Source organism: Vicia villosa, unplaced genomic scaffold (genome assembly GCF_029867415.1).
Source record: "Vicia villosa cultivar HV-30 ecotype Madison, WI unplaced genomic scaffold, Vvil1.0 ctg.001020F_1_1, whole genome shotgun sequence".
NCBI lineage: Eukaryota > Viridiplantae > Streptophyta > Magnoliopsida > Fabales > Fabaceae > Vicia > Vicia villosa.
Genome location: NW_026705450.1, coordinates 234,003 through 245,073, shown reverse-complemented (window position 1 = coordinate 245,073; position 11,071 = coordinate 234,003). Strand labels below are relative to the sequence as shown.

Below are 11,071 nucleotides of genomic sequence, written 5' to 3'. Positions count from 1 at the left end.
GTATATATTTTATACAAAAAAGGATGATAAGATATATTAGAGTTTGACCTAACTCATCCTTACAAAGCCGGTTGGTAAGGTGAGAAGTGTTACTCTATATAAACTCTTTCAATGCTCTATCTCCAACCAAAGTGGGACTTTAGAATCTTCCTAATACACCCCCTCACGCCCAACATTTTTTTTGGGCTTGGTGCGTGGATATTAACGGTGATACCATATTAGAGTTTGACCTAACTCATCATTACAAAACCGGTTGGTAAGGTGAGGAGTGTCACTCTATATAAACTCTTTCAATGTTCTATCTCCAACCAATATGGGACTTTAGGATCTTCCTAATAAAATATACAAATAATACATGTTGATTTTTTTAAAGAATTAAAAAATATATAATGGTTTGTAGGTTTTGTAACATAATGCAGTTTGATTCCGTTTGTAAAATATAAACCGTAAACTGAACCAAACGATGCAGTTTTGTTAAAATATGATCCGAGCTAATCCAAATCAAATACGATTTTTGCGATTTTTAATTTGATTAATTTGCAGTTTTCTATTGGCCGATTCGATTTTGAACACCCCTACCTAGTTGCATAGGACACCACCTTTCCCATTTTGCATAAGATCACTTAATCATGATCTAGACACACCATATTACATTGCAAAAGGTTTACTCGGATAGGGCAAAACTAAGATTGGTGCATAAGTTAATATCCCCTTAATTTCTTAAAAGATCATTTCCCATTAGATATCTCCCACAAACAATCCTTCTTACCATATACACTTGGTTAAGAGCAAGCTAACTTAAACAAACTTTCAACGTATGTACAATGAACTCAAAAAAAACTCTTATTCTCAGTCTCAGTCACAAACTTAAGAATTTTTCAATTTTCAAATTAATTTTAAAATTTTCAATTTTAAAATTAAAAAAAACCCTTAATTTTCAATTTTTAAATTAATTTTCACTCTCTTTTCTTAATCGACCTAGATACGAAACCGATGTTAACGTACGGCTTGACAAAGTACGTGTAATAACGAACAACGAAGTTGACAGTTGATGAATGTCATTCTCTCACTCTCACAGTGCACTTGCACTCAAATCTCAACTCTTCTCCTTAGCACGTAAGAACCCATTCATTACAAAGAAACTCCACGCACAAATCATCAAATCTGGTCTCAACCAACACGAACCCTTCCCCAAAACTCTCATTGACGCATACGGCAAATGTGGTCTCCTTCAAGATGCACTTAAGCTGTTCGACGCATTGCCTCACCGAGACCATGTTGCTTGGGCTACTGTCCTTTCCGCTTGCAACCTCTCCAACCTCCCATACAAAGCTTTATCTATCTCGCGTTCCATTCTCAATGAAGGGTTGCAGCCAGACCACTTTGTTTTCTCTTCCCTCATCAAGGCTTGTGCTAACTTGGGTGGTGGTTATATCAAGCAAGGGAAACAACTCCATGCTCGTTTCTTGCTTTCACCTTACTCTGAAGATGATGTTGTTAAGTCTTCGCTTGTTGATATGTATGCGAAATTCGAGTTGCCTGATTATGGGCGTGCTGTTTTTGATTCGATTTTTATGTTGAATTCGATTTCTTGGACTGCGATGATATCTGGGTATGCGCGAAGTGGACGGAAGGTTGAGGCTTTAGGATTGTTTCAGAAATCTCCGTTTAAGAATTTGTATGCTTGGACTGCTTTGATATCTGGGTTGGTTCAGAGTGGGAATGCAACTGATGCGCTTTACTTGTTTGTTGAGATGAGGCGTGAAGGGGTTAGTATTACTGACCCTTTAGTTCTTTCGAGTGTGGTTGGTGCTTGTGCTAATTCAGCTGTTTGGGAGCTTGGAAAACAGATGCATTGTGTAGTCATAATCCTTGGCTATGAGTCTTGTTTGTTTATAAGTAATGCACTTGTAGATATGTATGCCAAATGCAGTGACCTTGTTGCTGCTAAATATATATTCTGTGAGATGAGAAGAAAGGATGTTGTTTCTTGGACTTCGATAATTGTTGGCACGGCTCAGCATGGGCTGGCTGAGGAGGCCTTGGCTTTGTATGATGACATGGTTTTGGCTGGGGTTAAGCCAAATGAGGTGACTTTTGTTGGGTTGATCTATGCCTGCAGTCATGTTGGTCTAGTTAGCAAGGGTCGTGCTTTGTTCAAGTCTATGGTTCAAGATTTTGGAATTCGGCCGTCTTTGCAGCACTATACTTGTTTGCTAGATCTTTTTAGTCGATCGGGACACCTTGACGATGCAGAGAATCTCATCAGAACAATGCCGGTCAAACCTGATGAACCAACTTGGGCTGCATTACTCAGTGCTTGTAAGCAGCATGGTAACATTAACATGGCAGTTAGAATTGCTGATAATCTATTGAACTTAAAACCAGAGGACCCTTCCAGCTATATATTGTTATCTAATGTATATGCCGGAGCTGGTATGTGGGAGAATGTTTCAAAGGTTCGGAAGTTAATGATGGTCAAGGAAGTTAAAAAAGAGCCAGGTTATAGCTCCATTGACTTGGGAAAGGAAAGCCAGGTGTTTTATGCCGGAGAGGCATCTCAACCCATGAAAGATGAGATTCTAGGTTTGATGAGAAAATTAGATGCAGAAATGAGGAAAAGGGGTTATGTTCCTGATACTAGCTCAGTTTTACATGACATGGATCAACAAGAGAAGGAGAGACAACTTTTTTGGCATAGTGAGAGATTGGCTGTGGCCTACGGGCTTCTCAAGGCTGTTCCGGGGACTACTATACGTATAGTGAAAAATCTTCGTGTTTGTGGAGATTGTCACACTGTGCTGAAGCTCATCAGCACTATAACAAGTAGGGAAATTTATGTTCGGGATCTCAAAAGATATCACCATTTTAAGGATGGGAATTGTTCATGCAATGACTTCTGGTGACTTGGGAGAATTTCCATAGATTTGAATTCAACCAAGACCCTAGGAATGCCAGCGTGAGGCGCTGAACACAAAATTACATTCTTTTAAGGGCCAAATAGGGTGTTTATATGTTCTAAGAGCCTGGTCTATGTTATTATGGGTATGCAACCTTATGCATGGCCAGTACTATTCATTTGACATGATACCCGTGCAAGAGTTGACACAAATTGTGTTAATCTTAAGGGCCTTCTTGTTCTGCAATATTTTATGTGTTAACTTATGTGTGCAAGGACTCATGCTGGTTCATGTTCTTTGCTTCCATATGTCATTGCAGGAAGAAAGACTGAGAAGAGCGTCAAATTTTAGGAATTAGTTTTTACTCTGATTCAAGAAATCAATATCAATATTATTTGTTATTCTTCCAAATTACCCCCTTCAGCTGCATAATGTTTCAAAAGAAGTGGTGAGGTAAGTGTAATTGGTACTATTTTCGCATTTTGCACTCTTCCTTGTGTTGAGTAGAACTTCTGTTGAGTAGAGCATTTTATGCTTGCCGAGGTATGTAAACAACTTGTTGGAGCTTGTTATTAAACTGAACCAAACAGAAACGCTTTTATTTTGTGAAACTTTAATATCAAGAAACATGAATATGGATTACTGACTAGAAATATTCTAAAATCTTAATCTTAAAATCAATTTTATTCTGAAAATTAAGCTAAAATCCTTTTATAGAATTTTATTTGAAATCTTCAAATCAATATCAAATTTTAAGATTAATAACAAGAAAGAACCAATACAGTTTGGGATATGAATGTAATATAATACGTAATCAGAGACACAAAAATTAAAAGATTATGCGATTGGATAGTGTATTCAGACTTGATTCTTGTCCCTAAAATGAAACTTAAATTACACTTTTTTTTTTCTTCTTAATTTAAAATCTGCAAGTTTGTTATCCGAGAAGTAAACATATATTACAATTTAATTCGTTTTTTCTTCTATTTGTGATTCCTAGTATCATTAAGATATAGTTTTAGCCCCAACTATATCAAATATGGAATGATAAAAGATAAAATAAATATTTTGAGTGAAGTTTGAAAGCTAATAAAAGAAGTATTTGAAAATTAGTTACCATCAATGCCATTGTAAGTAACAAATATAAAAAGGAATTGCTGGAAGGATTCTCCATATTCATTCAATAAGATTAAAAATGAAGTATAGTACATGTTTAAACTGGTGAAAGAAATGTAATTTAAGCTTCCCTTAGGGGAATAGTATACTTTAACATAAAAACAAAGATCTTAAATGAAAAGAGAGAATTAATGTGTTAGAAGTTACACGAGTCACTATATATATTATAAACTGTTGTTACCTATCTAATTATTGTGGTAATGGTATATTTGTTATTCCTTAGTATAAGTCTATTGTGACATACCATTGGCATTAAGTAAGTTTACTTGTATAGGTTCTCCATTTGATCCTGTATTGAACTATAACTGATCATAATATACCATTGGTGTTATGCAAGTTTACTTGTATATATTCTCTATTTGGTCCTTGTATTGAGCCATAATTCTATCTCTTCGAATTTTCATTGTCGGTGTCAATAGCCCATTATCAATCTGTCATTATAGTAACAAATTAACCAAATATGTCAATTCTGTTATTAAATAATATAAAGAAAGACATTACTATGATGTTCAATCTAACCGTGAAGGGATCATTTACTAGAAGGATTGGCCCAATTTGAAACGGAAACCCTGATGTCCTGCATGATAATAGGGAGAGATTCAATTTTCAGATAGAAAATATTTGATTTGTTTCCTATTCATAGCACCTCTGACCATGTATTTAGTTTCACTCTCACCAACAGAACACAAGATCTTACCAGGTCTTTAATTCATTATATATTAGTTTGGTCACTTTTTCCTGACTGACATCTGAACTGTTGGAATCTATAATTGACAATTCCCTAGCTGCCTTTAAGATTTCTTCTTTGTTAGGAACAATTACAGCTCCTAGACGTCGCTTATCCTATATGCCCAAATAAGTGAAATCGTTACAATTTATAAATACCTGTATGAATATAATTAAGACATCAAGATTTAAATTCACCTGGCCAATGACAACAATTTGTTGTATGAAGTTACTCCTCATGGAAGCTTCTTCAAGTTCTCCCGGTTCAACATTTTCACCTTCTCATATTGAAACACGTGATCAGTACTTCCATAAGGAAAAAGAACCCATGATCAACAATGAGGGAGGGACAGTACTTATAGGATTCAAAGATTAGCATACACAAACATCTGTTCTACCTGATGATAGCACAATGGTGTCTTTAGCACGGCCTTCAACGACAATCACACCACCAGAATTACGGCTCCGCCCAATTGAATGGCGGGGAGCTATCCAACCTATGTCACCAGTATCCAGCCAGCCATCCTTATCTATGGCCCGATTTGTAGCCGAAGGATTCTGATACAAGAATAAAGACATGTAACTGACATAACTTGAGCCTTTTATAAGCCCTTATCTCACTCTTCAAGCTTAGCAGACAGTCAAGTATTCATAAATGAACAAAATTATAACATGTAAAGCTCAAGACAAGACACAAGAAGGTTACATCTTGACTAAGAAGATTACCTTGTAGTATCCCTTCATCAATTGTGGGCCCTTGACTTTCAAAATTCCCTTTGAACCAGGTGGAAGAACTTCACCAGTTTCAGAATCTACAACCTTAAATTCTGTATGCTTTAGTGGATACCCCACAGATCCAATAACCTTTAAAAGATAGCATGTAAAGCATTATTAGATAAAAACACTACTCTTTGCAGACTTTTACAAACTAATTTAAAATAATGACATGTTAAACTATTCAATATAAGTAGAAAAAACAAGTTTTAAGCTACAAAAGACCAAAAACAATATTCTTAATCTAATGATACTTGGCTTTATATTATGCAGTTTATAGTTTATGGCTTACGTCACAACCAAGTCGCCGAGCAGCAATAACAGGTGAAGTTTCTGTTAAACCATATCCGTTCTGCAAGTTTACACCAATAGCCTGCATATGAGTAAGAAAATGTGAGAAGAACGCCAAAAACAAAATCCTGTTTGGGAGTAACAAAGGTGAGAAATATCAAACCTCAAAAAATTTGTCGACATGAGAAGGTAAGCTACCCCCACCACTTATTGCAGCCTGCAGAAGGTTTCACTTATCGTGAACAGAAAAGTGATGCATTTCCAAATCACGAATAATAGTAGTACAAAATACAATACCGTTGATATTCCAATGGTTGAACGAATTTTGCTGTAAACCAGTTTATTTGCCAGCATATGTACTGGATATAATATTGCAGCCATAATTCTTGCCCATAGCCAATCCAATACTGCATAGAGATATGAAGGTGATTTCTGATTCCTTGTTAAACATTTACCCTGCAAACATATCATTGATCAGAAATAGAATTATTATGATAGAGCCTGTTTGTTTCAAATTGTTTTATGGAAAAAATCATCTTTTTAGGATTTTCTTTATCTGTTTGTTTCAGCTTTTGGAAATAATCATAATCTGTAAAGGTTGTTAAATATGATTATAGAGCTGATGACCAGACCTCATAAACTCGTTTACATTCCATGTATCTTAAGCTGACCCTTGTGAATGTCAGAGCGACATGCTTTCTAATAAGTGAGCTTGTAGATATCTGCTTCATTATCCCACTACAGAAGAACCAGAAACGATGTTACTATTTACAAGTGGCGTTCAAATAATTTATGGGAAATTGGGTTACCTGTACAAAGTTTCAAAAACTAAAGGAACAGAAACCATCAAATGTGGCTGATAAAGTCCCAAATCATCCTAGAACAAAAATAAAACACATCACATTAATCAAATGAAACCATGTGTTGTTTTATGATGGGTGAAAGTTGAAACGTAGGATGAAAAGTAATAATACCTTCAAGTTTCTGACAGTAGTGTAAATATATTCAAGACCGCGCGAGAAAATGAAATACTCGCAAGCTCTTTCATATGCATGCCAGGGAGGCAACATACTTAGTAATCTATCCCCAACTTTAGTAGGTACAACATCTGATAAGTGTTTGATCTAGAAATTCACAACACGTGATATAAAAATTGATTAAAGCCAAGAAACATTTCACAGTTAATAACATTTAAGTTTGAGAGATTTGTAATCAAACCTGATGCAAAAGATTTTGATGGGTTAGCATAACACCTTTCGGATTTCCAGTAGTACCACTTGTGTACACAAGAGTAGCGATGTCATCAGATTTTATTGTTTCAAACTTATGCTGTTGTCCTGCAATCACATATTGTAGATGAGTTTATAGTGAACCTTATTACTATTCTTTTTGATGATTAAGAGAAAGACTAATAGGTTATTTTCTTCGCAAAATAAATGAATACACAGAAAAGTGCTGGTGGCGTACTTGCATCATGAGACTCAGACAATGCCCTGCGACTTTCTCGCCCGAAATGTACGACTTCCATGAATGTATAGATTGGAACCTCTTTGTTTCCTTCACTGACAAGGTTTGATTTTTCTCCCCATAGTAGAATAATAAATCTAATAGAAGTTTTCAAATAAAATGGTTTTGCAATCTGATTAAACATTTCAGGATTGTCCACAGCTAGTGCAACACTTTCAGAGTGGTTGTATATTTGCAGAAGTTCTTCTACTGATGACCTTGAACCTCTTACCACATTGATTGCTCCAATTGCCATCATGCCTAGACTAAAAACATATTATGAATGTGATTAAAAAGATAAAAAATATTACTGTAGATATCATGCAATTTTTTTATAAATAATATACAAAGTTCAACATACCTTGATCTGCTACAAGCCAGCGACATGAGTTATCAGCAAAAAGTGCAATTTTCTCATCAGGTTTTACTCCTATAACTCTCAACCCCTCAGCAAAGTCCAATATTGAATCTTCCAACTGAAATTTTGATGAGAAAATTTGACATATAGCATGCAATTGAATGAAATTTCATAGGATAAATTTCTCAGTGATTCAAATTGAAAGATGTGATACATATTCTATGAAACACAGTCTTGAATAGAACATTATGACAGAAGTTAATCTATGTAGTTGATCCCATTTAATAAGATAAGGTTTAGTCGTTGATTTTTTATGTATGATACCAATAAAAGAAAATGGACTAAATCAGTTAGGTTTAGAACCAAGAAATTTGGGTTTTAACATTACAAAAAGTTGACAGTACATTTTTTATTTGTTTTTCAAAATTGTTATCATTATAATCATTCATATATTAATGAAGAATGAACCATGCATTTTTTGACATATACTTTTTATGTATATTTTTCATTATAAATTTCTTGTTGATGTAGCTAAGTTGTAACAACTATATATCTTAGCTTAGTAAATTACAATATACAATTCAACAACCAAAGATTCAAAATGAACACATTCATATTCCACGAGTTAGATGAGAGGTTTAAGAGTATGAAACAAATAAAAAACAGAGTCAATTGTGGCAACAGATTAGGATAATACTAGTTTATATGATATCTATGTCCCACCACCAATAAAACTCAACCATATATCTCTTAAAATAAAACAGAACAAACCACACAAAGATCATTTATTAAATCAAGTACTTATTTTCAAAACATAGGAAATCTTTATTAATATTATTTTGTCGAACTCACGCCATTGTATCTGATGTTTCTGCATAACTGACCTGACATCTACCTTGAACCAAACTCTACCCAATAACAATAAAATTAGTGATACATGTGTTTTCCGTGCTATCAATCAGAGAGAAAAAGAAAACCTGTTTGTATGTCATAGTTGAAGGAGGATCATGATATTGATCTATCAAAGCTATTTTATCACCAAAATTCTCAGCAGAAGTTCTCCATATATCAGGAACTGCTTTCCAATCCCCTAAAGCCACAGCACCATTACCAGAACTTTCTAGTAACGGGGAAATTCTTCTTATCTCAGTTTTCTCTATCTGAATATTATACAAAACATTGATGTTGGAACTTCGAAGATAGACAAAATTAACCAAAATAACATATATTTTTCGAGAAAAAGAAGTAACATGTGTATGAATATAGTACTGCAAACATGTTTGTTATACATGTTTGTTATAGAAGTAGTTACCTTGGATTGAATTTGGCAAAAGACACGAAAAGAAGACGTGGCAGTGAAGTTGCGACGAGGAATGGAATGGATGGAATAGGAGAAGAAGGTCGAAGAAACATGGTTGGAGGAGCTGAAAGGAATTGGAGGCATTGAAATTTGACAGAAGAAGAGATAATGGGTGAAGAAGTATTCGTAAGAAAATTTGTAGGTACTTTGGTTCAAGTGATATTTATGTGAGTTTTTGGTGCATATGATATAATGGTCCAATCGGTAATTGTTGAAATTTATGAATTAATTTATTGTATATTAATAATATTATTCTTCAGTCTTTCAAGAAGTTGTTAAGTTCAGTTTCCATTAAGTTTTTTTGAAAAAGAAACATTCTTTGTGGGGAGAATTTGTAGTGTAGATATCGCCCTTTCATGGTGGTACTTTCACTAAATTTATTACAATTGTCATCAAATAATCCCAAGGCTCATTTTGGTACATAAAAAGTTATAAAAGTTATATGCTGCTAAAAAAATATTATTTCACCCGTCTCACAATAGGTCATCTTTTTTCAATTTTTATCTGTCTCAAATTATAATATTATTGTGATATTTATTATTTATTTCCAGTAACTTGCTCTTATTTATTGTATTTTAATTTATGTAACTATTCTAATATCTATAAATTAAATCACACACATTTGTCATTCAGTTAAAATGTCATATATTAAGTCAAAATGGGGATAAAGATGTTTTCACCCTACATCATTTGTTATTCAATACAAACCATAACACCAATTATCAAAATGATATTATCAAAATAAAACGAAAAAGTCAACTACTGAAAATATTTGACCCCGGTTCTTCCTCTGCCTTATGTACCGCAAAGAATGCCCTGTCTCGGCAAGCATGGCAAGCATGGCTTGTACAATAACCATCCCAGGAATGAAACTTTCCTCCCTTTCTCTCTCTCTATTCCTACTCTCCCAATAGCCACTAATACACGAACATATAAGTAACACATCAACGATATGATTTATCCTAACCTTCTCCCTCTTCTAATATCTCTTGATAATCTAGCATTTGTGAATCTTCTTTTGCATTTGATGTCATGTAAAAATGTGTTACTCTATAAAATCATATGATGCAGTTGTATATCATAATCCATAGTTGAGAGCATTAGAGAGGACCTACCAAAACAAGATATGCGTAAGAATGAAAGCATTAGAGAGGACCTACCACGACCTCAACTCCTTAATCTACATCTTAGACCAATCATCACATTCATATTCCAATTGTCAATTCTAATAATGTCTCAACACCTGAATGACTTAACTAATCACCGTCCACAAACACTTCTTCATTTTCCACAACCTAAGCCATCATCTTCACCTACAATGCCTGCCCTACCTTCCAATGATACTTATCCTAGAGAAAAAAGAAGAGGGTGTTGAATAGTTCAACCAAGGATAAATCCCACACTTCTTCTTACTTTATTGAAACCTATATCCCATAAGGCATCTCTCAAAAATCCAAAATGGGTTGCAGCAATGGTCCACGAATATCATGCCCTGATTAAATATCAAACTTGGACTCTATATGCTCTTCCATCTAATCTTCAAGCCATTGGCTACAAGTGAATGTTCAGAAATGAATTAAGCAAAATCCATATGGTTCTCTCATCAAGTACAAAGCCAAATCGGTAGCCAAAGCCTTCCATCTGCAACATGGCTTTGACTTTATTGAAACTTTTTCCCCAATGGTTAAGTATGGCATAGTGCATGTGTTTGTCACCATGGTCATTATGGTTGTTCATGGTTCGGTTCTGTCAGAAAACTGAACCAAACCAAACCGTTATATAAAGGCATCCGAACTGTATCGAACCGTTTCGAATTTTTTAGAACTGAACTGAACCAATAGTTTTAGTTTGGTATAACGGTTCGGAATTCTGAACCATACCAAATCATAGAAGACAATTTTTCCAAACCGAACCATTTGCTAAAGAATCGAACCGTTATACTTAGTTTTAAACTTTTATAATAAAAAATTTATTTAAATT

At 34.5% G+C, this 11,071-nt stretch overlaps 2 protein-coding genes across 3 annotated transcripts; one reads left to right on the top strand and one right to left on the bottom strand.

The window, feature by feature from the left end:
• Nucleotides 1-801: 801 nt before the first annotated feature.
• Nucleotides 802-3,986, top strand: LOC131632768 (pentatricopeptide repeat-containing protein At4g14050, mitochondrial-like). Its single transcript, XM_058903494.1, has one exon. It carries the CDS (start codon nt 1,056-1,058, stop codon nt 2,904-2,906), a length of 1,851 nt encoding a protein of 616 aa, XP_058759477.1. The 5' UTR covers nt 802-1,055; the 3' UTR covers nt 2,907-3,986.
• Nucleotides 3,987-4,125: 139 nt separating this feature from the next.
• On the bottom strand, nt 4,126-9,298 carry LOC131632767 (probable acyl-activating enzyme 16, chloroplastic). 2 transcript variants are annotated; one of them, XM_058903492.1, is made up of 17 exons: nt 9,044-9,298; nt 8,709-8,891; nt 7,735-7,849; nt 7,335-7,634; nt 7,086-7,204; nt 6,842-6,991; nt 6,677-6,744; nt 6,500-6,605; nt 6,165-6,323; nt 6,031-6,084; nt 5,869-5,949; nt 5,529-5,666; nt 5,201-5,360; nt 5,001-5,080; nt 4,774-4,919; nt 4,596-4,653; nt 4,126-4,507 (listed from the first exon to the last, which is right to left on the bottom strand). In XM_058903492.1, exons 1-17 carry the CDS (start codon nt 9,173-9,175, stop codon nt 4,415-4,417), a joined length of 2,142 nt encoding a protein of 713 aa, XP_058759475.1. In that variant the 5' UTR covers nt 9,176-9,298; the 3' UTR covers nt 4,126-4,414. The 2 variants fall into 2 exon arrangements, with proteins under 2 accessions (XP_058759475.1, XP_058759476.1); XM_058903493.1 differs by lacking the exon at nt 9,044-9,298 and having other exon boundaries at nt 7,335-7,639; nt 8,709-8,847.
• Between the last annotated feature and the right edge of the window lie 1,773 nt (nt 9,299-11,071).

Excerpts from the sequence above, each read along its gene's own strand:
- LOC131632768 (XM_058903494.1), top strand. The coding sequence starts at position 1,056 with ATGTCATTCTCTCACTCTCACAGTGCACTTGCACTCAAATCTCAACTC.
- LOC131632767 (XM_058903492.1), bottom strand. The coding sequence starts at position 9,175 with ATGCCTCCAATTCCTTTCAGCTCCTCCAACCATGTTTCTTCGACCTTC. Across the intron at positions 5,081-5,200 it reads CACCATTGTGCTATCATCAG|GTGAAAATGTTGAACCGGGA; the intron begins GTAGAACAGATG and ends CAATATGAGAAG. Across the intron at positions 4,508-4,595 it reads TAGTAAATGATCCCTTCACG|ATTGATAATGGGCTATTGAC; the intron begins GTTAGATTGAAC and ends CTATAATGACAG.